This window comes from Somniosus microcephalus, unplaced genomic scaffold, assembly GCF_052327205.1.
Source record: "Somniosus microcephalus isolate GS21.2 unplaced genomic scaffold, FLI_Smic_1.0 unresolved_chr6, whole genome shotgun sequence".
NCBI classification, from domain to species: Eukaryota; Metazoa; Chordata; class Chondrichthyes; order Squaliformes; family Somniosidae; genus Somniosus; species Somniosus microcephalus.
In genome coordinates, this window is record NW_028225184.1 from 12500979 (window position 1) to 12528925 (window position 27947).

At 52.9% G+C, this 27947-nt stretch overlaps 1 protein-coding gene across 1 annotated transcript in view; it reads right to left on the reverse strand.

Annotated features, from left to right (window-relative positions):
* Positions 1–313: 313 nt before the first annotated feature.
* The window catches only part of dcaf8 (DDB1 and CUL4 associated factor 8), a 28808-nt gene continuing 1174 nt past the window's right edge, over positions 314–27947 (reverse strand). Inside the window, 4 exon segments of the mRNA XM_085978195.1 lie at positions 314–585; positions 587–670; positions 11271–11992; positions 20909–20997. Coding sequence (XP_085834321.1) covers positions 340–585; positions 587–670; positions 11271–11992; positions 20909–20957 — 1101 coding nt within the window. The 5' untranslated portion in view covers positions 20958–20997 and the 3' untranslated portion in view covers positions 314–339.

The following is a 27947-nucleotide window of genomic DNA, read 5'->3' on the forward strand; positions in this document are numbered from 1 at the left end:
CCCCACCCCCCTCCGCTCCCGCACCCCCCTCCGCTCCCCACCCCCCTCCCATCCGCTCTCCACACCCCCCTCCCCTCCGCTCTCACACCCCCGCCTCCCCTCCGCTCCCCACCCCCCCCTCCCCTCCGCTCCCCACCCCCACCTCCTCCTCCGCTCTCCACTCCCCCTCCCCTCCCTCCTCCTCCGCTCCAACCGAGCTTACCGACCAAGAGAGAACAATCATGTCAATCAGGGACTCCCTCCATCTCCTCCCTCCCCAGCCCCTTCCCTCCCTCCATGCTCCTCCCACCCCACCACCTACCATGGACGAGCAGGAAGTGGGGAAGACCCGGCCGCGCTTCACCCCATGGGCGAATATCGCGCTGAAATTGGCCTTCTGGGCTCGGGCAGGGGTGGCACACAACGTCTGGGAGACAGACCCGGGGGTTGGGGGATTGAAGATTGGTGGGGGGCGGGGGCGGAGGGGGGGGGCGTGCGGGGGGAGGGAAAGGAGAGGGGCGAGGGTTTCCACGGAGGAGCAGCACCCACCTTGTGAGCCGATCCCTTGTGCTGGGCCACACGTTTGGTGGACTTGCAGCATTCTGTGTGCGGACAGCTCGGCGATGCGAATCTGGCCATCGCGGGCGCACATGGCCAATGTCGAGTCCCCGCTGTTGGGCAAGAACTTAGCCTGGAGGACGAGAGACAGAGAGAGAGAGAGAGGGACAGAGAGAGAGAGGGACAGAGAGAGAGAGAGAGAGAGAGAGAGAGAGAGACAGAGACAGAGAGAGAGAGAGAAGAGACAGAGAGACAGCGAGAGAGAGAGCGACAGAGAGAGACAGAGAGAGCCAGAGAGAGCGAGAGAGAGCGAGAGAGAGCGAGAGAGAGAGCGAGAGAGAGCGAGAGAGAGAGCGAGAGAGAGCGAGAGAGAGCGAGAGAGAGCGAGAGAGAGCGAGAGAGAGAGACAGAGAGAGACAGAGAGAGACAGAGAGAGACAGAGAGAGACAGAGAGAGACAGAGACAGAGAGAGACAGAGAGACAAAAAGAGAGAGAGAGAGACAGAGACGAGAGAGAGAGAGAGAGAGAGAGAGAGAGAGAGAGAGAGAGAGACAGAGAGAGAGAGAGAGAGACAGAGAGAGAGAGAGAGAGAGAGAGACAGAGAGAGACAGAGAGAGACGCCAGAGAGAGAGAGAGACAGAGAGAGACAGAGAGAGACAGAGAGACAGAGACAGAGACAGAGACAGAGAGAGAGAGAGAGAGACTGTCAATTGACAAAACAGCAAAATACCTCCTGAAAACCCGCCTCACGGGAACAGACACAGAACTAACAGTGTTAACCAACAATCCCGGCTCTCCTCCAATTGCCTGCCCCTAATCACAGTGAGTGACCCTTACCCTGAATAAACAGTGACTCTGTACAGTTACCGTGAGTGACCCTTACCCAGAATAAACAGTGACTCTGTACAGTGTTAAACAGTGAGTGCAGACGACCTGGTTCTGCTGTCACCAACTAAGGAGGGTCTACAGCAGAACCTGGATCTGCTGGAGTCGTACTGCCAGGCTTGGGCCCTGACAATAAATCCCCAAAAAACCAAAGTCCTTGTGTTCCAGCAAAGATCCAAACATCAGGGACCCAAAATAAATTTCACACTAGGAACAACCAAAATTGAACAAACCACTAAACTACACATACTTGGGCTTAAAAATCAGTTCTACGGGAAATTTCAAACTGGCTGTGAATGAACTGAAAGAGAAAGCAAGAAGGGCTTTCTATGCCATTAAAAAAATCAATCCAAATAGAAATCCCAATTAGCATTTGGCTCAAAATTTTCAAATCAGTAAATTGAACCAATTGCACTCTATGGCAGTGAGGTATGGGGACCGCTAACCACAACAAGAATTTGCAAAATGGGACAAACACCCAATTGAGATCCTACATGCAGAATTCTGTAAAAGTATCCGGGCTCAAAGGAAAACCGTAAACAATGCATGCAGGGCAGAACTAGGCCAATATCCATTAATAATCACTATCCAAAAAAGAGCCACCAAATTTTGGAAACACCTAGAAATGAGCAACCCCCAATGCTATCATTACGAAGCCCTGAAATGCCAAGAGAGGACCATAAAGAAGAATACCCTCAGTCAACTAGTCCTGGGACTCAGTGAAGTAACTACTAACACTACTAACAATAACCAGCCCCAGGACAGTGACAGCGTAACACAAAGAATTCGACCCAACACAATCGTCGCTAAGCAAAAGGAAAAATATGTCATATTGGGCAGAAACAACAAAAACCCAAAACAAACTCAATTGCTACTTGGCCCTAAACAGACAATACAACATGGCTGATTACCTGACCATGGTAAAGGATAGCAAACTGAGAAAAACCTTGACAATGTACAGACTTAGTGAACATAGCCTGGCGATCGAAAAAGGTAGACACAGGCAGACCCGGCTACCAAGAGAGGACAGGATATGCTCTCACTGCAGTCAGGGAGTGGTGGAGACAGAGATGCACTTCCTCACAGCTTGCAGAAAATATCAGGGCATCAGGGAGAATTTCTACCCAAAATTCACAAAAATATGCCCTGAATTCAGAAATTTGAATGACGACCAAAAACTCCCATACCTACTAGGGGAAGAGAGAAATTGTGTAACCTTAGCGGCACACTATGTTACAGCTTGCCATAAACAGAGGGACAACCACTAAATATAAGAAAAGAGTATATATAAATCATATGAAAGTATATTTATACACTCAGGGATATACCTGTTTATACACTGTATGGATAGATCTGTATTTTTGTGAACAAACATGAATGTTTTTCGATGCTTTGGCAACATAAGATGTAACTTGTCATGCCAATAAAGCGATTTGAATTGAATTGAAAATTGAGGGACCCTTACCCTGAATAAACAGTGACTCTGTACAGTTACACAGTGAGTGAGCCTTACCCTGCTGAATAAACAGTGACTCTGTACAGTTACACAGTGAGTGAGCCTTACCCTGCTGAATAAACAGTGACTCTGTACAGTTACACAGTGAGTGAGCCTTACGCTGCTGAATAAACAGTGACTCTGTACAGTTACACAGTGAGTGAGCCTTACGCTGCTGAATAAACAGTGACTCTGTACAGTTACACAGTGAGTGAGCCTTACCCTGCTGAATAAACAGTGACTCTGTACAGTTACACAGTGAGTGAGCCTTACCCTGCTGAATAAACAGTGACTCTGTACAGTTACACAGTGAGTGAGCCTTACCCTGCTGAATAAACAGTGACTCTGTACAGTTACACAGTGAGTGAGCCTTACCCTGCTGAATAAACAGTGACTCTGTACAGTTACACAGTGAGTGAGCCTTACCCTGCTGAATAAACAGTGACTCTGTACAGTTACACAGTGAGTGAGCCTTACCCTGCTGAATAAACAGTGACTCTGTACATAAATACATAAGAATTAGGAGCAGGAGGGGGCCATTTGGTCCCTCTAGCCTGCTCCGCCATTCTGTGCGATCATGGATGATCTTCCACCTCAAATCCACTTTCCCTTGATTCCCTTAGTCCTTCAGTGTTCAAAAATCTATCGATCTCGGTCTCGAGATCGACTGAGCCTCCACAGCCCTCTGGGACAGAGAATGCCGAAGATTTACCACCCTCTGTGTGAAGAAATTCCTCCTCATCTCAGTCCAAAATGACCGACCCCTCATCCCGAGACCGTGCCCCCTAAATTGTCAGGCTGCTTGTCCGACATGCAGTCCTGGATCAGCAGAAATTCTCTCCAACTAAATATTGGGAAGACTGAAGGTCCTCGTCACAAACTCCGTCCCCCAGCCAACGACTCCATCCCTCTCCCTGACATCTGTCTGAGGCTGAACCACCTTGATGTCACATTTGACCCTGAAATGAGCTTCCGACCACATATCCGCAGCATTTCCACCTCCGTAACATCGCCCGTCTCCGCCCTTCCCTCAGCTCATCCGCTGCTGAAACCGTCGTCCGCGCCTTTGTCACCTCCAGACTTGACAATTCCGACGTACTCCTGGCCGGCCTCCCACGTACCAGCCTACGTAATCTTGAGGTCATCCAAATCTCTGCTGCCCCTCCCCCCCGTGTCCTAACTCGTCCCGTTCACCCATCGGCCCCCTGTGCTCGCTGACCCACATTGGTTCCCGGTTAAGCAATGCCTCGATTTTAACATTCTCATCCTCGTTTTCAAATCCCTCCATGGCCCTACACCTCTCCCTATCTCTGTAACCTCCTCCAGCCACAACACCACTCCCCATCTCTGTAACCTCCTCCAGCCCCTACACCCCTCCCTATCTCTGTAACCTCCTCCAGCCCCTACACCCCTCCCCATCTCTGTAACCTCCTCCAGACCCGACACCCCCTCCCTATCTCTGTAACCTCCTCCAGCCCTACAACCCTCCCCATCTCTGTAACCTCCTCCAGACCCGACACCCCCTCCCTATCTCTGTAACCTCCTCCAGCCCCTACACCCCTCCCTATCTCTGTAACCTCCTCCAGCCCCTACACCCCTCCCTATCTCTGTAACCTCCTCCAGCCCCGACACCCCTCCCTATCTCTGTAACCTCCTCCAGCCCTACAACCCTCCCCATCTCTGTAACCTCCTCCAGACCCGACACCCCCTCCCTATCTCTGTAACCTCCTCCAGCCCTACACCCCTCCCCATCTCTGTAACCTCCTCCAGCCCCTACACCCCTCCCTATCTCTGTAACCTCCTCCAGCCCCTACACCCCTCCCTATCTCTGTAACCTCCTCCAGCCCCTACGCCCCTCCCTATCTCTGTAACCTCCTCCAGCCCTACACCACTCCCCATCTCTGTAACCTCCTCCAGCCCCTACAACCCTCCCTATCGCTGTAACCTCCTCCAGCCACTACACCCCTCCCTATCTCTGTAACCTCCTCCAGCCCCTACAACCCTCCCTATCTCTGTAACCTCCTCCAGCCACTACACCCCTCCCTATCTCTGTAACCTCCTCCAGCCCCTACACCCCTCCCTATCTCTGTAACCTCCTCCAGCCCTACACCCCTCCCTATCTCTGTAACCTCCTCCAGCCACGACACCCCTCCCTATCTCTGTAACCTCCTCCAGCCCCTACAACCCCCCCTATCTCTGTAACCTCCTCCAGCCACTACACCCCTCCCTATCTCTGTAACCTCCTCCAGCCACACAACCCTCCCTATCTCTGTAAACTCCTCCAGCCCCTACACCACTCCCTATCTCTGTAACCTCCTCCAGCCCCTACACCCCTCCCTATCTCTGTAACCTCCTCCAGCCCCCTACAACCCTCCCTATCTCTGTAACCTCCTCCAGCCCCTACAACCCTCCCTATCTCTGTAAACTCCTCCAGCCCTACACCCCTCCCTATCTCTAACCTCCTCCAGTCCCTACACCCTCCCTATCTCTGTAACCTCCTCCAGCCCCCTACACCCCTCCCTATCTCTGTAACCTCCTCCAGCCCCTACAACCCTCCCTATCCCTGTAATCTCCTCCAGCCCCTACACCGCTCCCTATCTCTGTAACCTCCTCCAGCCCCTACAACCCTCCCTATCTCTGTAACCTCCTCCAGCCCCTACACCCCTCCCTATCTCTGTAACTTCCTCCAGCCCCTACACCCCTCCCTATCTCTGTAACCTCCTCCAGCCCCTACACCCCTCCCTATCTCTGTAACCTCCTCCAGCCCCGACACCCCTCCCTATCTCTGTAACCTCCTCCAGCCCCTACACCACTCCCTATCTCTGTAACCTCCTCCAGCCCCTACAACCCTCCCTATCCCTGTAACCTCCTCCAGCCCCTACACCCCTCCCTATCTCTGTAACCTCCTCCAGCCCCTACAACCCTCCCTATCTCTGTAACCTCCTCCAGCCCCACAACCCTCCGAGATCTCTGCGCTCCTCCAATTCTGCCCTCTTGAGCATCCCCCGATTTCCATCGCTCCACCATTGGCGGCCGTGCCTTCAGCTGCCTGGGCCCTGAGCTCTGGAATTCCCTCCCTAAACCTCTCCGCCTCTCTCTCCTCCTTTAAGACGCTCCTTAAAACCTCCCTCTTTGACCCAGCTTTTGGTCACCTGTCCTAATATCTCCTGGTGTGGCTCCGTGTCAGATTTTGTGTCTTCGAACACTCCTGTGAAGCACCTTTGGATGTTTTACTACGTTCAAGGCGCTACATAAATACAAGTTGTTGTTCTTCTAGGTCTAGACTTCCCAGCCAGGGGGAAACAGCCCCTCAGCAGCCACCCTGTCAATCCCCCTCAGAATCTTACATGTTGCAATGAGTTCACCTCTCATTCTTCTGAACTCCAGAGTATAGGCCCAGTCTACACAGTCTCTCATAAAAACCAGGAGCAGGAGTAGGCCATTCGGCCCCTCGAGCCCGCTCCGCCATTCAATGCGATCATGGCTGATCATCCAAATTCAGTGCCCTGTCCCTGCCTTCTCCCCATATCCCTTGATCCCTTTCGCCTTAAGAAATATATCCAACTCTTTCTTGAATATATTTAATGAATTGGCCTCCACTGCCTTCTGTGGTAGAGAATCCCACAGGTTCACCACTCTCTGGGTGAAGAAATTCCTCCTCATTTCTGTCCTAAATGGCTTACCCCTTATCCTTAGACTGTGACCCCTGGTTCTGGACTCCCCGACCATCGGGAACATCCTTCCTGCATCTAGTCTGTCCAGTCCTGTTAGTATTTTATAAGTTTCAATGAGATCCCCTCTCATTCTTCTAAACTCCAGCGAATATAAGCCCAATCGACCCAATCTCTCCTCATACGTCATTCCTGCCATCCCAGGTATCAGTCTGGTGAATCTTCGCTGAACTCCTTCCATGGCAAGAACATCCTTCCTCAGATAAGGCGACCAAAACTGCACACAATACTCAAGGTGTGGTCTCACCAAGGCCCTGTACAACTGCAGCAAGACATCCTTGCTCCTGTACTCGAACCCTCTCGCTACGAAGGCCAACATACCATTTGCCTTCTTAACCGCCTGCTGCACCTGCATGCTTACCTTCAGCGACTGGTGCACAAGGACACCCAGGTCTCGTTGCACTTCCCCTTCTCCCAATCTATTGCCGTTCAGATAATAATCTGCCTTCCTGTTTCTGCTACCAAAGTGGATAACCTCGCATTTATCCACATTATACTGCATCTGCCCAATCACCCAACCTGTCCAAATCATCCTGGAGTTTCTCGGCATCCTCCTCACAGCACACACGCCCACCCAGCTTTGTGTCGTCTGCAAACTTGGAGATATTACATCTAGTTCCCTCATCTAGATCATTAATATGTATTGTGAATAGCTGGGGTCCTAGCACCGATCCCTGCGGTACCCCACTAGTCACTGCCTGCCACTCGGAAAAAGACCCTTTTATTCCTGAAGTATGGAGACCAAAACTGTACACAGTACTCAAGGTGTGGTCTCACCAAACCCTGTACAGTTGTAGCAGAACTTCCCTTCTTTTATATACTCCATACCCCTTGCAATAAAGGTCAACATTCCATTAGCCTTCCTAAGGTTAGGGTTCATTCTTTGAGGAAGTAACATGCGCTGCGGATAAAGGGGAAGCGGTGGATGTACTGTACTTAGATTTCCAGAAGGCATTTGATAAGGTGCCAAAGGTTATTGTGGAAAATAAAAGCGCATGGTGTAGGGGGGGGTAACATATTGGCATGGATAGAAGATTGGCTAGCTAACAGGAAACAGAGAGTAGGCATAAATGGGTCATTTTCTGATTGGCAAGATGTGTGCCACAGAGATCAGTGCTGGGGCCTCAACTTTTTACAATTTATATAAATGGCTTGGATGAAGGGACCGAAGGTATGGTTGATCAATTTGCCGTTGACACAAAGATAGGTAGGAAAGTAAATTGTGAAGAGGACATAAGGAGGCTACAAAGGGATATAGATAAGTGAGTGGGCAAAGATCTGGCAAATGGAGTACAATGTGAAGTTGTCCCTTTTGGCAGGAAGAATAAAAAAAGAAGCATATTATCGAAATGGTGTGCGATTGCAGAGCTCTGAGACGCAGAGGGATCTGGGTGTCCTAGTGCATGAAGCGCAAAAGGTTAGTATGCAGGTACAGCAAGTAATTAGGAAAGCTAATAGAATGTTATTGTTTATTGCGAGGGGGATGGAATACAAAAGTAGGGAGGTTATGCTTCAGTTATACAGGGCGTTGGTGAGACCACATCTGGAGTACTGTGTACAGTATTGGTCTCCTTAGTTAAGGAAGGATGTAAATGCGTTGGAAGCAGTTCAGAGAAGGTTTACTCGACCAATAGCTGGAATGGGCGGGCTGTCTTATGAGGAAAGGTTGGACAGGCTAGGCTTGTATCCGCTGGAGTTTAGAAGAGTAAGAGGTGACTTGATTGAAACATATAAGATCCCGAGGGGTCTGGGACAGGGTGGCTGTGGAGAGGATCTCGAACTGGCGGGGGGGGGGGGTCACTGTTCAAAAATAAGAGGTCGCCCATTTAAGAGAGAGAGAGATGTTTTCTCACAGAGGGTCACGAGTCTTTGGAACTCTTCCTTAGAGGGCGGGGGAAGCAGAGTCTTTGAATATTTTTTAAGACAGAGGTAGATAGATTCTTGGTAAGCAAGGGGGGTGAAAAGTTATCGGGGGATAGGCGGGAATGTGGAGCAATCAGATCAGCCGCGATCTTATTGAATGGCGGAGCAGGCTCGAGGGGCCGAGTGGCCTCCTCCCGCTCCTAATTCCTGTGTTCGAATTACTTGCTGTACCTGCATGCTAACTTTTTGTGTTTGATGGGCGGGAAAGCAGTGAGTGAGGAAGGACATAATAAAAAACCTGCAAAAGGACATAGACAGGCTAAGTGAGTGGGCAGAGATTTGTTGGAAAGTGTGAGGTTATGCACTTTGGCAGGAAAAAAATCAAAGAGCAAGTTATTATCTAAATGGAGCGAAACTGCAAAGTGCTACAGTACAAAGGGATCTGGGGGTCCTGGTGCATGAAACACAGAAGGTTAGTATGCAGGTGCAGCAGGTGATCAGGAAGGCCAATGGAATCTTGGCTTTTATTGCAAGGGGGATGGAGTATAAAAACAGGGAAGTCTTGCTGCAGTTATACAGGGTATTGGTGAGGCCACACCTGGAATACTGCGTACAGTTTTGGTTTCCATATTGAAGAAAAGATATACTTGCTCTCGAGGCGGTTCAGAGAAGGTTCACTCGGTTGATTCCGGAGATGAGGGGGTTGACGTTATGAGGAAAGGTTGAGCCTCTACTCATTGGAGTTCAGAAGAATGAGAGGCGATCTTATCGAAACATATAAGATTGTGAGGGGGCTTGATCGGGTGGATGCGGTGAGGATGTTTCCACTGATGGGTGAGACTAGAACTAGGGGGCATAACCTTAGAATAAGGGGCTGCCCTTTCAAAACTGAGATGAGGAGAAACTTCTTCACTCAGAGGGTAGTAAATCTATGGAATTTGCTACCCCAGGGAGCTGTGGAAGCTGAGACATTAAATAGATTTAAAATGGAGATAGACAGTTTCCTAGCAGATAAGGGAATTAGGGGTTACGGGGAGAGGGCAGGGAAGTGGACGTGAGTCTAGGTTCAGATCAGCCATGATCCTATTGAATGGCGGAGCAGGCCCGAGGGGCCGTATGGCCTACTCCTGCTCCTATTTCTTATGTTCTTATGTACAAGGACCCCCAGGTCCCTTTGTACTGTCACATTCTGTAGTCTCTCATTTGACAGCCCTCCCATCCCAGGGATCAATCTAGTGATTCTTGTCCAGGATCGGACAAAGTCAACATGGAGTTACAAAAGGTAAATCATGCTTGACTAATCTACTGGAATTTTTTGAGGATGTAACTGGTAGAATAGATAAGAGAGAACCAGCGGGTGTGGTCCTTCAGGGCTTCCAGAAGGCTTTCGATAAGGTCCCGCATAAGAGGTTAGCGTGTAAAGTTAAAGCACATGGGATTGGGGGTAAGGTACTGTCTTGGATAGAGAACTGGTTGGCAGACAGGAAGCAAAGAGTTGGAATAAATGGGTCTGTTTCCGAGTGGCAGGCAGTGACTAGTGGGGTACCGCAGGGATCGGTGCTCGGACCCCAGCTATTCACAATATATATTAATGATCTGGATGAGGGAACTAGATGTAATATCTCCAAGTTTGCAGACGAGACAAAGCTGGGTGGGCGTGTGTGCTGTGAGGAGGATGCCGAGAAACTCCAGTACGATTTGGACAGGTTGGGTGATTGGGCAGATGCAGTATAATGTGGATAAATGCGAGGTTATCCACTTTGGTGGCAAAAACAGGAAGACAGATTATTATCTGAACGGCAATAAATTGGGAAAAGGGGAAGTGCAACGAGATAACAACAGAAAATGCTGGAAAAACTCAGCAGGTCAGGCAACATCCGTGGAGAGAAATTTGAGTTGACATTTCGGGTTGGACCCTTCTTCAAAAGTGCAACGAGACCTGGGTGTCCTTGTGCGCCAGTCGCTGAAGGTAAGCATGCAGGTGCAGCAGGCGGTTAAGAAGGCAAATGGTATGTTGGCCTTCGTAGCGAGAGGATTCGAGTACAGGAACAAGGATGTCTTGCTGCAGTTGTACAGGGCCTTGGTGAGACCACACCTTGAGTATTGTGTGCAGTTTTGGTCGCCTTATCTGAGGAAGGATGTTCTTGCCATGGAAGGAGTTCAGCGAAGATTCACCAGGCTGATACCTGGGATGGCAGGAATGACATATGCGGAGAGATTGGGCTTATACTCGCTGAAGTTTAGAAGAATGAGAGGGGATCTCATTGAAACTTATAAAATACTAACAGGCCTGGACAGACTAGATGCAGGAAGGATGTTCCCGATGGCGGGGGAGTCCAGAACATGGGGTCACAGTCTAAGGATAAGGGGTAAGCCATTTAGGACTGAGATGAGGAGGAATTTCTTCACCCAGAGAGTGGTGAACCTGTGGAATTCTCTACCACAGAAGGCAGTTGAGGCCAATTCAGTAAATATATTCAAGAAGGAGTTGGATATATTTCTTAAGGCTAAAGGGATATGGGGAGAAGGCAGGGACAGGGTACTGAATTTGGATGATCAGCCATGATCGCATTGAATGGCGGAGCAGGCTCGAGGGGCCGAATGGCCTACTCCTGCTCCTATCTTCTGTGCTGTATAAATCTATGAGTATGACTAAGGAGACCCAGGACCCGCCCCTCGCCGCCACACCGTGACACGTTTACATAGGCAGAGCGACCGTGGCTCACCGCGGTCGCCAACTGAGTGGGAGGTCGACTCACCTGAAAGACATTGCTCTTGTGGCCGCTGTCAAACTCCAGGGCGGGCTTGCGCCGGGCCCAGTCCCAGACGACCACCTTCAGGTCATCGCTGCCGCTCGCCAGCCAGGTGCCGCGCCGGTTGAAGTGCAGGGTGTTGACGCAGCCCGTGTGGCGCTCCAGCCCGTGCTGGAGGCGCAGGCGCTCCACAAAGGCGCGGGCCCCGCAGGCCCGGTACATGAAGGCCCGCGGGTCGCGGCCGATCTCCCGGGCGCAGAGGGCGGGGGCCGCACACCAGTTGGGCGGAGGGAGGGCCTCCACCTCGGAGTTGACCCAGCGCTCCAGGGCGGCCTCCTCCTCGGACGAGTCGCGCTCCCGCCCGTTGCCTGCGGCGTTGCCGCGCTTGGGCACCCGGCGGCGCCGGGCGGGCGTCGCGGGGCTGCCGTCCTCCATCTTCCTCTCCTCTTCCTCCTCCTCCTCTTCCTCTTCCTCCTCTTCCTCCTCCTCGTCTGCGATGGAGTAAGTGCCGGTGTCCTCCAGGGAGTCCGAGTCCCGCTCCTCCGAGCTGTCCTTCTCCGCCTCCCGCCTGCTCCCGTCCCTGGTACTGCCCCGGTCCCGCTCGCCCCCCTCCTCCGCCATATGCTCGTCCCCGGTCAGGCTCAAGCTCAGGTCGGATGCTTCCACCTCTATGCCAGACGAGGTCTCCCGGCCTTCCTCGGTGTCATCGGGACTGCTCGACAAGCTGCCTGCAAAAGGAACACAACAGAAAGAAGCACATCACTCAATTCAAATACAAACATCCCACGAGTTTTATTTTCCCACACAAAGATCTCAGGTTCCATCCCCACCCACCTCCCCTACCCCCTTGAATTCAGATTATCTGAACGGCAATAGATTGGGAGAAGGGGAAGTGCAACGAGACCTGGGTGTCCTTGTGCACCAGTCGCGGAAGGTAAGCATGCAGGTGCTGCAGGCGGTTAAGAAGGCAAATGGTATGTTGGCCTTTGTAGCGAGAGGATTCGAGTACAGGAGCAAGGATGTCTTGCTGCAGTTGTACAGGGCCTTGGTGAGACCACACCTTGAGTACTGTGTGCAGTTTTGGTCGCCTTCTCTGAGGAAGGATGTTCTTGCCATGGAGGGAGTGCAGCGAAGATTCACCAGACTGATACCTGGGATGGCAGGAATGACGTATGAGGAGAGATTGGGTCAATTGGGCTTATACTCGCTGGAGTTTAGAAGAATGAGAGGGGATCTCATTGAAACTTATAAAATTCTAACAGGACTGGACAGACTAGATGCAGGAAGGATGTTCCTGATGGCGGGGGAGTCCAGAACCAGGGGTCACAGTCTAAGGATAAGGGGTAAGCCATTTAGGACTGAGATGAGGAGGAATTTCTTCACCCAGAGAGTGGTGAACCTGTGGAATTCTCTACCACAGAAGGCAGTAGAGGCCAATTCATTGAATATATTCAAGGAGGAGTTGGATATATTTCTTAAGGCTAAAGGGATCAAGGGATATGGGGAGAAGGCAGGGACAGGGTACTGAGTTTGGATGATCAGCCATGATCTCATTGAATGGCGGAGCAGGCTCGAGGGGCCGAATGGCCTACTCCTGCTCCTATCTTCTAGGTTTATATGTCATTTCTTGGAGAATGTTTTAAGAACATAAGACCAGAAGAATGAGGAGCAGGAGTCGGCCATTCAGCCCCTCGAGCCTGTTCCGCCATTCAATGGGATCATGGCTGATCATCGACCTCAACTCCACTTTCCTGCCCGATCCCTTAGGGTCCAAAGCTCCCTCTGCACTGTCCCATCAAACACTCCCAGGGCAGGTACTGCACGGGTTAGATACAGAGTAAAGCTCCCTCTACACTGTCCCATCAAACACTCCCAGGGCAGGTACTGCACGGGTTAGATACAGAGTAAAGCTCCCTCTACAACATTTAAGAAGCATTTGGATGTGCACTTGAAATGCCATACAAGGCTACGGGCCAAATGCTGGAATATGGGATTAGATTAGACAGGGCTTGATGGCCGGCGCGGACACGATGGGCCGAAGGGCCTCTATCCGTGCTGTATTACTCTATGACTCTACACTGTCCCATCAAACACTCCCAGGGCAGGTACAGCACGGGTTAGATACAGAGTAAAGCTCCCTCTACACTGTCCCATCAAACACTCCCAGGGCAGGTACAGCACATGGTTAGATACAGAGTAAAGCTCCCTCTACACTGTCCCATCAAACACTCCCAGGGCAGGTACAGCACGGAGTTAGATACAGAGTAAAGCTCCCTCTACACTGTCCCATCAAACACTCCCAGGGCAGGTACAGCACGGGTTAGATACAGAGTAAAGCTCCCTCTACACTGTCCCATCAAACACTCCCAGGGCAGGTACAGCACGGGGTTAGATACAGAGTAAAGCTCCCTCGACACTGTCCCATCAAACACTCCCAGGGCAGGTACAGCACGGGGTTAGATACAGAGTAAAGCTCCCTCAACACTGTCCCACCAAACACTCCCAGGGCAGGTACAGCACGGGGTTAGATACAGAGTAAAGCTCCCTCGACACTGTCCCATCAAACACTCCCAGGGCAGGTACAGCACGGGGTTAGATACAGAGTAAAGCTCCCTCTACACTGTCCCATCAAACACTCCCAGGGCAGGTACAGCACGGGTTAGATACAGAGTAAAGCTCCCTCTACACTGTCCCATCAAACACTCCCAGGGCAGGTACAGCATGGGTTAGATACAGACAAAAGCTCCCTCTACACTGTCCCATCAAACACTCCCAGGGCAGGGACAGCACGGGTTAGATACAGAGTAAAGCTCCCTCTACACTGTCCCATCAAACACTCCCAGGGCAGGTACAGCATGGGGTTAGATACAGAGTAAAGCTCCCTCTACACTGTCCCATCAAACACTCCCAGGGCAGGTACAGCACGGGTTAGATACAGAGTAAAGCTCCCTCTACACTGTCCCATCAAACATTCCCAGGGCAGGTACAGCACGGGGTTAGATACAGAGTAAAGCTCCCTCTACACTGTCCCATCAAACACTCCCAGGGCAGGTACAGCACGGGTTAGATACAGAGTAAAGCTCCCTCTACACTGTCCCATCAAACATTCCCAGGGCAGGTACAGCACGGGGTTAGATACAGAGTAAAGCTCCCTCTACACTGTCCCATCAAACACTCCCAGGGCAGCTGCAGCACGGGTTAGATACAGAGTAAAGCTCCCTCTACACTGTCCCATCAAACACTCCCAGGGCAGGTACAGCACGGGTTAGATACAGAGTAAAGCTCCCTCTACACTGTCCCATCAAACACTCCCAGGGCAGGTACAGCACGGGTTAGATACAGAGTAAAGCTCCCTCTGCACTGTCCCATCAAATACTCCCAGGGCAGGTACAGCACGGGTTAGATACAGAGTAAAGCTCCCTCTACGCTGTCCCATCAAACACTCCCAGGGCAGGTACAGCACGGGGTGAGATACAGAGTAAAGCTCCCTCTACACTGTCCCATCAAACACTCCCAGGGCAGGTACAGCACGGGGTTAGATACAGAGTAAAGTTCCCTCTACACTGTCCCATCAAACACTCCCAGGGCAGGTACAGCACGGGGTTAGATACAGAGTAAAGCTCCCTCTACACTGTCCCGTCAAACACTCCCAGGGCAGGTACAGCACGGGGTTAGATACAGATTAAAGTTCCCTCTACACTGTCCCATCAAACACTCCCAGGGCAGGTACAGCACGGGTTAGATACAGAGTAAAGGTCCCTCTACACTGTCCCATCAAACACTCCCAGGGCAGGTACAGCACGGGTTAGATACAGAGTAAAGCTCCCTCTACACTGTCCCATCAAACACTCCCAGGACAGGTACAGCACGGGGTTAGATACAGAGTAAAGCTCCCTCTACACTGTCCCATCAAACACTCCCAGGGCAGGCACAGCACGGGTTAGATACAGAGTAAAGCTCCCTCTACACTGCCCCCATCAAACACTCCCAGGGCAGGTACAGCACGGGTTAGATACAGAGTAAAGCTCCCTCTACACTGTCCCATCAAACACTCCCAGGACAGGTACAGCACGGGTTAGATACAGAGTAAAGCTCCCTCTACACTGTCCCATCAAACACTCCCAGGGCAGGTACAGCACGGGTTAGATACAGAGTAAAGCTCCCTCTACACTGTCCCATCAAACACTCCCAGGGCAGGTACAACACGGGTTAGATACAGAGTAAAGCTCCCTCTACACTGTCCCATCAAACACTCCCAGGGCAGGTCCAGCACGGGGTTAGATACAGAGTAAAGCTCCCTCTACACTGTCCCATCAAACACTCCCAGGGCAGGTACAGCACGGGGTTAGATACAGAGTAAAGCTCCCTCTGCACTGTCCCATCAAACACTCCCAGGGCAGGTACAGCACGGGGTTAGATACAGAGTAAAGCTCCCTCTACACTGTCCCATCAAACACTCCCGGGGCAGGTACAGCACGGGGTTAGATACAGAGTAAAGCTCCCTCTACACTGTCCCATCAAACACTCCCAGGGCAGGTACAGCACGGGGTTAGATACAGAGTAAAGCTCCCTCTACACTGTCCCATCAAACACTCCCAGGGCAGGTACAGCACGGGGTTAGATACAGAGTAAAGCTCGCGCTACACTGTCCCATCAAACACTCCCAGGGCAGGTACAGCACGGGGTTAGATACAGAGTAAAGCTCCCTCTACACTGTCCCATCAAACACTCCCAGGACAGGTACAGCACGGGTTAGATACAGAGTAAAGCTCCCTCTACACTGTCCCATCAAACACTCCCAGGGCAGGTACAGCACGGGGTTAGATACAGAGTAAAGCTCCCTCTACACTGTCCCATCACACACTCCCAGGGCAGGTACAGCACGGGTTAGATACAGAGTAAAGCTCCCTCTACACTGTCCCATCAAACACTCCCAGGGCAGGTACAGCACGGGGTTAGATACAGATTAAAGCTCCCTCTACACTGTCCCATCAAACACTCCCAGGGCAGGTACAGCACGGGGTTAGATACAGAGTAAAGCTCCCTCTACACTGTCCCATCAAACGCTCCCAGGGCAGGTACAGCACGGGTTAGATACAGAGTAAACCTCCCTCTACACTGTCCCATCAAACACTCCCAGGGCAGGTACAGCACGGTGTTAGACACAGAGTAAAGCGCCCTCTACACTGTCCCATCAAACACTCCCAGGGCAGGTACAGCACGGGTTAGATACAGAGTAAAGCTCCCTCTACACTGTCCCATCAAACACTCCCAGGACAGGTACAGCACGGGGTTAGATACAGAGTAAAGCTCCCTCTACACTGTCCCATCAAACACTCCCAGGGCAGGTACAGCACGGGTTAGATCGCACCCTTGAATATACCCAACGACGGAGCCTCCACAGCCCTCTGTGGTAGAGAATTCCACAGGTTCACCGCCCTCTGAGTGAAGAAATTCCTCCTCATCTCAGTCCTAAATGGCTGACCCCTTATTCTGAGACTGTGACCCCTGGTTCTAGACTCCCCAGCCAAGGGGGAAACAGCCTCTCAGCATCGACCCTGTCAAGCCCTCCCAGAATCTTATAAGTTTCAATGAGATCACCTCTCATTCTTCTAAACTCCACAGAGTATCGGCCCAGTCGACTCAATCTCTCCTCATAGGACAGCCCTCTCATCCCAGGGATCTGAGGCTTCAGTCGAAGGGGCACTACCGAGGGAGTGCTGCACTGTCTGAAGTGCCGTCTTGCGGATGAGACGTTAGGAATCAGCTCTGAGAATTTAAATAACTTTGTTTAAATAACCTCCGTCCTCGCTGACCTGCATTGGCTCCCGGTTAAGCAAAGCCTAGATTTTAAAATTCTCATCCTTGTTTTCAAATCCCTCCATTGCCTCCTCGTCCCTCCCTATCTCTGTAATCTCCTCCAGCCCCTACACCCCTCCCTATCTCTGTAACCTCCTCCAGCCCCTACACCCCTCCCTATCTCTGTAACCTCCTCCAGCCCCTACACCCCTCCCTATCTCTGTAACCTCCTCCAGCCCCTACACCCCTCCCTATCTCTGTAACCTCCTCCAGTCCCTACAACCCTCCCTATCTCTGTAACCTCCTCCAGCCCCTACACCCCTCCCTATCCCTGTAACCTCCTACAGCCCCTACAACCCTCCCTATCTCTGTAACCTCCTCCAGCCCCTACAACCCTCCCTATCTCTGTAACCTCCTCCAGCCCCAACAACCCTCCCTATCTCTGTAACCTCCTCCAGCCCCTACACCCCTCCCTATCTCTGTAACCTCCTCCAGCCCCTACACCCCTCCCTATCTCTGTAACCTCCTCCAGCCCCTACAACCCTCCCTATCTCTGTAACCTCCTCCAGCCCCGACAACCCTCCCTATCTCTGTAACCTCCTCCAGCCCCAACAACCCTCCCTATCTCTGTAACCTCCTCCAGCCCTACAACCCTCCCTATCTCTGTAACCTCCTCCAGCCCCTACACCCCTCCCTATCTCTGTAACCTCCTCCAGCCCCTACACCCCTCCCTATCTCTGTAACCCCCTCCAGCCCCTACACCCCTCCCTATCTCTGTAATCTCCTCCAGCCCCTACACCCCTCCCTATCTCTGTAACCTCCTCCAGCCCCTACACCCCTCCCTATCTCTGTAATCTCCTCCAGCCCCTACACCCCTCCCTATCTCTGTAACCTCCTCCAGCCCCTACACCCCTCCCTATCTCTGTAACCTCCTCCAGCCCCTACACCCCTCCCTATCTCTGTAACCTCCTCCAGCCCCTACAACCCTCCCGATCTCTGTAATCTCCTCCAGCCCTACAACCCTCCCTATCTCTGTAACCTCCTCCAGCCCCTACACCCCTCCCTATCTCTGTAACCTCCTCCAGCGCTACAACCCTCCCTATCTCTGTAACCTCCTCCAGCCCCTACACCCCTCCCTATCTCTGTAATCTCCTCCAGCCCCTACACCCCTCCCTATCTCTGTATCCTCCTCCAGCCCCTACACCCCTCCCTATCTCTGTAACCACCTCCAGCCCCTACACCCCTCCCTATCTCTGTAACCTCCTCCAGCCTCTACAACCCTCCCTATCTCTGTATCCTCCTCCAGCCCCTACACCCCTCCCTATCTCTGTAACCACCTCCAGCCCCTACACCCCTCCCTATCTCTGTAACCTCCTCCAGCCCCTACAACCCTCCCTATCTCTGTAATCTCCTCCAGCCCCTACACCCCTCCCTATCTCTGTAACCTCCTCCAGCCCCTACAACCCTCCCTATCTCTGTAATCTCCTCCAGCCCCTACACCCCTCCCTATCTCTGTAACCTCCTCCAGCCCCTACAACCCTCCCTATCTCTGTAACCTCCTCCAGCCCCTACACCCCTCCCTATCTCTGTAACCTCCTCCAGCCCCTACAACCCTCCCTATCTCTGTAATCTCCTCCAGCCCCTACACCCCTCCCTATCTCTGTAACCTCCTCCAGCCCCTACACCCCTCCCTATCTCTGTAACCTCCTCCAGCCCCTACAACCCTTCCCATCTCTATAACCTCCTCCAGCCCCTACACCCCTCCCTATCTCTGTAATCTCCTCCTGCCCCTACAACCCTTCCCATCTCTATAACCTCCTCCAGCCCCTACAACCCTCCCTATCTCTGTAACCTCCTCCAGCCCCTACATCCCTCCCTATCTCTGTAACCTCCTCCAGCCCCTACACTCCTCCCTATCTCTGTAACCTCCTCCAGCTCTACACCCCTCCCTATCTCTGTAACCTCCTCCAGCCCTACACCCCTCCCTATCTCTGTAACCTCCTCCAGCCCCTACACCACTCCCTATCTCTGTAACCTCCTCCAGCCCCAACACCCCTCCCTATCTCTGTAACCTCCTCCAGCCCCTACAACCCTCCCTATCTCTGTAGCCTCCTCCAACCCTCCGAGATCTCCGCGCTCCTCCAATTCTGCCCTCTTGAGCATCCCCCGATTTCCGTCGCTCCACCATTGGCGGCCGTGCCTTCAGCTGCCTGGGCCCCAAGCTCTGGAATTCCCTCCCTAAACCTCTCCGACTCTCTCTCCTCCTTTAAGACGCTCCTTAAAACCTCCCTCTTTGACCCAGCTTTTGGTCACCTGCCCTAATATCTCCTGACGTGGCTCGGCGTCAAATTCTGTTTGATAATCGCTCCTGTGAAGCACCTTGGGATGGTTTACTAGGTTAAAGGCGCTATATAAATACAAGTTGCTGTTGTTGTCGACTTTTAAAAAAAATCACGGGATGTTTGTATTTGAATTGAGTGACATGCTCACGGCAACAAAATGTAACTGACAGACTTGTGCATCAAGATATTTTCAAACTCCCTTTCTGTACCCGAACATTATTCAATAAAGAACCTGCATTTCTAGAGCGCCTTTCACCACCTCAGGACAACCGAAAGTGCTTCACAGTCAATGGAGTACTTTTCTAAAGTGCAGTGATTGTTGCAATATATATTAATGATCTAGACGAGGGAACTGGATGTAATATCTCCAAGTTTGCAGACGACACAAAGCTGGGTGGGCGTGTGTGCTGTGAGGAGGATGCCGAGAAACTCCAGTACGATTTGGACAGGTTGGGTGATTGGGCAGATGCATGGCAGATGCAATATAATGTAGATAAATGTGAGGTTATCCGCTTTGGTGGCAAAAACAGGAAGGCAGATTATTATTTGAATGGCAATAGGTTGGGAGAAGGGGAAGTGCAACGAGACCTGGATGTCCTTGTGCACCAGTCGCTGAAGGTAAGCATGCAGGTGCAGCAGGCGGTTAAGAAGGCAAATGGTATGTTGGCCTTCGCAGCGAGAGGATTCGAGTACAGGAACAAGGATGTCTTGCTGCAGTTGTACAGGGCCTTGGTGAGACCGCACCTTGAGTATTGTGGGCAGTTTTGGTCGCCTTATCTGAGGAAGGACGTTCTTGCCATGGAGGGAGTGCAGCGAAGATTCACCAGGCTGATACCTGGGATGGCAGGAATGACATATGCGGAAAGATTGGGCTTATACTCGCTGAAGTTTAGAAGAATGAGAGGGGATCTCATTGAAACTTATAAAATTCTAACAGGACTGGACAGACTAGATGCAGGAAGGATGTTCCCGATGGTCGGGGAGTCCAGAACCAGGGGTCACAGTCTAAGGATAAGGGGTAGGACATTTAGGACAGAGATGAGGAGGAATTTCTTCACCCAGAGAGTGGTGAACCTGTGGAATTCTCTACCACAGAAGGCAGTGGAGGCCAATTCATTAAATATATTCAAGAAGGAGTTGGATATATTTCTTAAGGCTAAAGGGATCAAGGAATATGGGGAGAAGGCAGGGACAGGGTACTGAATTTGGATGATCAGCCATGATCGCATTGAATGGCGGAGCAGGCTCGAGGGGCCGAATGGCCTACTCCTGTTCCTATCTTCGATGTAACGTAGGAAACGAGGTCGCTAGTTTGCGCACAGCAAGCTCCCAACAAGCAGCAACGTCATAATGACCTGATTATTTGTTTTGAGGTGTCGGTAGGGGGTAATTATGGGCCCCAGGACACCGGGGAAAACTGCATCCCCCCCCCACCCCGGCCGAATGGCCTCCTTCCGTGCAGTAGGTTTCTGTGATTCTGCGATTCTAGACGCGATCACCTACCAGTGTTGAAGTCAGGCTTGATGTCTGACTGCTCGTTCTGATCTCCCATCTCGCCAAGTGCCTCAAGGTTATCTACGGATTTTGAGAGCCTGGGTTTGGGGGGGAAAAAAAAAAAAAGAGGATGAAGACAAAACTAACAGGAGATGATTCATTCAGCCCTCTTGACGCTGTTACACAGGAACAGGAGGAGGCCCATTCAGCCCTCTCGAGCCTGTTACACAGGAACAGGAGGAGGCCCATTCAGCCCCTCGAGCCTGTTACACAGGAACAGGAGGAGGCCCATTCAGCCCCTCGAGCCAGTTACACAGGAACAGGAGGAGGCCGATTCAGCCCCTCGAGCCAGTTACACAGGAACAGGAGGAGGCCCATTCAGCCCCTCGAGCCTGTTACACAGGAACAGGAGGAGGCCCATTCAGCCCCTCGAGCCTGTTACACAGGAACAGGAGGAGGCCCATTCAGCCCCCTCGAGCCTGTTACACAGGAACAGGAGGAGCCCATTTAGCCCCTCGAGCCTGTTACACAGGAACAGGAGGAGGCCCATTCAGTCCCCTTGAGTCTGTTACACAGGAACAGGAGGAGGCCCACTCAGCCCCCTCGAGCCTGTTACACAGGAACAGGAGGAGGCCCATTCAGCCCCCTCGAGCCTGTTACACAGGAACAGGAGGAGGCCCATTCAGCCCCCTCGAGCCTGTTACACAGGAACAGGAGGAGCCCATTCAGCCCCTCGAGCCTGTTACACAGGAACAGGAGGAGGCCCATTCAGCCCCCTCGAGCCTGTTACACAGGAACAGGAGGAGGCCCATTCAGCCCCCTCGAGCCTGTTACACAGGAACATGAGGAGGCCCATTCAGCCCCCTCGAGCCTGTTACACAGGAACAGGAGGAGCCCATTCAGCCCCTCGAGCCTGTTACACAGGAACAGGAGGAGGCCCATTCAGCCCCCTCGAGCCTGTTACACAGGAACAGGAGGAGGCCCATTCAGCCCCCTCGAGCCTATTACACAGGAACAGGAGGAGGCCCATTCAGTCCCCTTGAGTCTGTTACACAGGAACAGGAGGAGGCCCATTCAGCCCCTCGAGCCTGTTACACAGGAACAGGAGGAGGCCCACTCAGCCCCCTCGAGCCTGTTACACAGGAACAGGAGGAGGCCCATTCAGCCCCCTCGAGCCTGTTACACAGGAACAGGAGGAGGCCCATTCAGCCCCCTCGAGCCTGTTACACAGGAACAGGAGGAGCCCATTCAGCCCCTCGAGCCTGTTACACAGGAACAGGAGGAGGCCCATTCAGCCCCCTCGAGCCTGTTACACAGGAACAGGAGGAGGCCCATTCAGCCCCCTCGAGCCTGTTACACAGGAACATGAGGAGGCCCATTCAGCCCCCTCGAGCCTGTTACACAGGAACAGGAGGAGGCCTATTCAGCCCCCTCGAGCCTGTTACGCAGGAACAGGAGGAGCCCATTCAGCCCCTCGAGCCTGTTACACAGGAACAGGAGGAGGCCCATTCAGCCCCCTCGAGCCTATTACACAGGAACAGGAGGAGGCCCATTCAGCCCCTCAAGCCTGTTACACAGGAACAGGAGGAGGCCCATTCAGCCCCTCGAGCCTGTTACACAGGAACAGGAGGAGGCCCATTCAGTCCCCTCGAGCCTGTTACACAGGAACAGGAGGAGGCCCATTCAGCCCCTCGAGCCTGTTACACAGGAACAGGAGGAGGCCCATTCAGCCCCTCGAGACTGTTGAACAGGAGGAGGCCCATTCAGTCCCCTCGAGCCTGTTACACAGGAACAGGAGGAGGCCCATTCAGCCCCTCGAGCCTGTTACACAGGAACAGGAGGAGGCCCATTCAGCCCCCTCGAGCCTGCTACACAGGAACAGGAGGAGTCCCATTCAGCCCCCTCGAGCCTGTTACACAGGAACAGGAGGAGGCCCATTCAGCCCCTCTCGAGCCTGTTACACAGGAACAGGAGGAGGCCCATTCAGCCCCTCGAGCCTGTTACACAGGAACAGGAGGCCGCCCATTCAGCCCCTCGAGCCTGTTACACAGGAACAGGAGGAGGCCCATTCAGCCCCTTCGAGCCTGTTTCGCCATTCAATGAGATCATGGCTGATCTGTATCTTAACTCCATCTACCCGCCGTGGTTCCGTAACCCTCAAGACCCTTACCCAGCAAAAATCCATCAATCTCAGTCTTGAAATTTTCCACTGACCCCCCCCCCCCCCAGCCTCGACAGCTTTTTGAGGGAGTACGTTCCACATTTCCACCACCCTTTGTGTGAAGTGGTGCTTCCGGACATCACCCCTGTACGGCCTGGCTCTAATTTTAAGGTTCTGCCCCCTTGTTCTGGGCTCACCCGCCCCATCAGAGGAAAGAGTTTCTCACTCTCCACCCTAGCAAACCCTTCAAATCATCTTAAACACCTCGATTCTAAAAGCAAATAGTATGTTAACCTTTACTACGAAGGGACTGGAGTATAAGAATGAAGACATCTTGCTGCAGTTGTACAGGGCCTTGGCGAGACCGCACCTGGAGTACTGTGCACAGTTTTGGTCGCCTTACCCAAGGAAGGATATACTTGCCATAGAGGGATTGCAACGAAGGTTCACCAGACTGATTCCTGGGATGAGGCGTTGCCCTATGAGGAGAGATTATAGAAACATAGAGAGATAGGAGCAGGAGTAGGCCATTCGGCCCCTCGAGCCTGCTCCGCCATTCAATGCGATCATGGCTGATCATCCAAATTCAGTACTTTCTCCCCATATCCCTTGATCCCTTTAGCCTTAAGAAATATATCCTTCTTGAATATATTTAATGAATTGGCCTCTACTGCCTTCTGTGGTAGAGAATTCCACAGGTTCACCACTCTCTGGGTGAAGAAATTCCTCCTCATCTCAGTCCTAAATGGCTTACCCCTTATCCTTAGACTGTGACCCCTGGTTCTGGACTCTCCAACCATCAGGAACATCCTTCCTGCAGCTAGTCCTGTTCGAATTTTATAAGTTTCAGTGAGATCCCCTCTCATTCTTCTAAACTCCAGCGAATATAAGCCCAATCGACTCATTCTCTCCTCATACGTCATTCCTGCCATCCCAGGTATCAGTCTGGTGAATCTTCGCTGCACTCCCTCCATGGCAAGAACGTCCTTCCTCAGATAAGGTGACCAAAACTGCACACAATACTCAAGGTGCGGTCTCACCAAGGCCCTGTACAACTGCAGCAAGACATCCTTGTTCCTGTACTCAAACCCTCTCGCTACGAAGGCCAACATACCATTTGCCTTCTTAACCGCCTGCTGCACCTGCCTGCTTACCTTGACTAGACTAGACCGATATCCCCTAGAGTTTAGAAGATTGAGAGGTGATCCCATTGAAACATATACGATGCTTACAGGGCTTGACAGGGTAGATGCCGAGAGGATGCTTCCCCCTTGGCTGGAGTGTCTAGAACCAGGGGCCACAGTCTCAGAATAAGGGGTCGGCCACTCAGGACTGAGATGAGGAGAAATTTCTTCACTCAGAGGGCGGTGAATCTTTGCAATTCTCGGCCCCAGTCGTTGAGTATATTCAAGGCTGAGATCGAGAGATCTTTGGATATTAAGGGAATCAAGGGATGTGGAGATGAGGTAGAAGGTCAGCCATGATCTCACTGAATCGCGGAGCAGGCTCGAGGGGCCGAATGGCCTACTCCTGCTCCTAATTCTCATGATTCAAGGCCCTCTTTTTCAAGTCTAAAACATTTTTGAGGTTCTGCAGACAGTATATTTAAGTAGAACAAACACATTTCAGCTAAATATGTATGTATAGACATTACACGCACTCGGGCTCGTATTCCCTAGAATTTAGACGGTTAAGGGGTGATTTGATGGAGGTTTTCTAGATATTAAGGGCAACTGATCGGGTAGACAGAGAGAAACTATTTCCGCTGGTTGGGGATTCTAGGACTAGGGGGCACGGTCTAAAAATTAGAGCCAGACCTTTCAGGAGTGATGTTAGGAAACACTTCTACACACAAAGGGTGGTCGAAGTTTGTAACTCTCTTCCGCAAAGGGCAATTGATGCTGGGGATCGATTGTTACTGTTAAATCGGAGATTGATGGATTTCTGTTAACCAAAGTTATTAAGGTATATGGGCCGAAGGCGGGTATAAGGAGTTAGGTCGCATGATCTCGTTGAATGGCAGAACAGGCTCGAGGGGCTGAATGGGCCTCCTCCTGTTCCTGTGTAACAGGCTCGAGGGGCTGAATGGGCCTCCTCCTGTTCCTGTGTAACAGGCTCGAGGGGGACTGAATGGGCCCCCTCCTGTTCCTGTGTAACAGGCTCGAGGGGGCTGAATGGGCCTCCTCCTGTTCCTGTGTAACAGGCTCGAGGGGACTGAATGGGCCTCCTCCTGTTCCTGTGTAACAGGCTCGAGGGTCTGAATGGGCCTCCTCCTGTTCCTGTGTAACAGGCTCCAGGGGGCTGAATGGGCCTCCTCCTGTTCCTGTGTAACAGGCTCGAGGGGCTGAATGGGCCTCCTCCTGTTCCTGTGTAACAGGCTCGAGGGGCTGAATGGGCCTCCTCCTGTTCCTGTGTAACAGGCTCGAGGGGGCTGAATGGGCCTCCTCCTGTTCCTGTGTAACAGGCTCGAGGGGGCTGAATGGGCCTCCTCCTGTTCCTGTGTAACAGGCTCGAGGGGCTGAATGGGCCTCCTCCTGTTCCTGTGTAACAGGCTCGAGGGGCTGAATGGACCTCCTCCTGTTCCTGTATACCTGGTTTCACTCCTCCAACTCTTACTATTAATGTATAAATTATTTGATGACCGAATAGAATAGAATCATACAATAGTAACAGCTCAGAAGGCCGCCATTCGGCCCATCGAGTCTGCGCTGTCTCTCTCGAAGAGCGACCCAGTCTGTCCCACTCCCCCGCTCACTCCCCATATCCCTGCGATCTTTTCACCTTCCAGTATTTATTCAATTCCCTTTGGAACGCTCCTATTGAGTCTGCCTCCTCCACCCTATCAGGCAAAGCATTCCAGATCCTAACCACTCGCTGAGTGAAAAAGGTTTCCCTCATCTCCCCCTCTGGTTCTTTTGCCCATCGCCTTAAATCTGTGTCCTCTGGTTACCGACCCTTCAGTCATTGGGAACAGTTTCTCCTTATTTACTCCATCTAAACCCTTCCTGATATTAAATACCTCTATCAAATCTCCTCTTAACCTTCTCTGCTCGAAGGAGAACAACCCCAGCTTCTCCAGTCCCTCCACGTAACTGAAGTCCCTCATCCCTGGTACCATTCTGGTCAATCTCCCCTTAACCTTCTCTGCTCTAAGGAGAACAACCCCAGCTTCTCCAGTCTCTCCACGTAACCGAAGTCCCTCATCCCTGGTACCATTCTGGTCAATCTCCCCTTAACCTTCTCTGCTCCAAGGAGAACAACCCCAGCTTCTCCAGTCTCTCCACATAACTGAAGTCCCTCATCCCTGGTACCATTCTGGTCAATCTCCCCTTAACCTTCTCTGCTCTAAGGAGAACAACCCCAGCTTCTCCAGTCTCTCCACGTAACTGAAGTCCCTCATCCCCGGTACCATTCTGGTCAATCTCCCCTTAACCTTCTCTGCTCTAAGGAGAACAACCCCAGCTTCTCCAGTCTCTCCACGTAACCGAAGTCCCTCATCCCTGGTACCATTCTGGTCAATCTCCCCTTAACCTTCTCTGCTCTAAGGAGAACAGCCCCAGCTTCTCCAGTCTCTCCACGTAACTGAAGTCCCTCATCCCTGGTACCATTCTGGTCAACCTCCCCTTAACCTTCTCTGCTCTAAGGAGAACAACCCCAGCTTCTCCAGTCTCTCCACGTCACTGAAGTCCCTCATCCCTGGTACCAGCCTGGTCTAGTTTCACTCTCACCTCAGGGTCAATAGCTTGTGAGTTCAAGCCCCACTCCAGAGGCTTGAGCACAAAAATCTAGGCTGACACTACCAGTGCAGTACTGAGGGAGCGCCGCACTGCCGGAGGGGCGGCGCTGAGGGAGCGCCGCACTGCCGGAGGGGCGGCGCTGAGGGAGCGCCGCACTGCCGGAGGGGCGGCGCTGAGGGAGCGCCGCACTGCCGGAGGGGCGGCGCTGAGGGAGCGCCGCACTGCCGGAGGGGCGGCGCTGAGGGAGCGCCGCACTGCCGGAGGGGCGGCGCTGAGGGAGCGCCGCACTGCCGGAGGGGCGGCGCACTGCCGGAGGGGCGGCACTGAGGGGGCGCCGCACTGCCGGAGGGGCGGCACTGAGGGAGCGCCGCACTGCCGGAGGGGCGGCACTGAGGGAGCGCCGCACTGCCGGAGGGGCGGTACTGAGGGAGCGCCGCACTGCCGGAGGGGCGGTACTGAGGGAGCGCAGCACTGCCGGAGGGGTGGCACTGAGGGGGCGCCGCACTGTCGGAGGGGCGGCACTGAGGGAGCGCCGCACTGCCGGAGGGGCAGTACTGAGGGAGCGCCGCACTGCCGGAGGGGCGGTACTGAGGGAGCGCCGCACTGCCGGAGGGGTGGCACTGAGGGGGCGCCGCACTGCCGGAGGGGCGGTACTGAGGGAGCGCCGCACTGCCGGAGGGGTGGCACTGAGGGGGCGCCGCACTGCCGGAGGGGCGGTACTGAGGGAGCGCCGCACTGCCGGAGGGGCGGTACTGAGGGAGCGCCGCACTGCCGGAGGGGTGGCACTGAGGGGGCGCCGCACTGCCGGAGGGGCGGCACTGAGGGAGCGCCGCACTGCCGGAGGGGCGGCACTGAGAGGGCGCCGCACTGTCGGAGGGGCGGCACTGAGGGAGCGCCGCACTGCCGGAGGGGCGGCACTGAGGGAGCGCCGCACTGTCGGAGGGGCAGTACTGAGGGAGCGCCGCACTGTCGGAGGGGCAGTACTGAGGGAGGTCTGCACTGTCGGAGGGGCAGTACTGAGGGAGTGCGGCATATGAACCCAAAACTGACCCATGTAGGTGGTTAGCAGTCGTGGTACCCCAAGTCTGATAAAACACCCTTCCACCAACTCGAATATTATTCGATAATTGACAATCTATTGATACACATC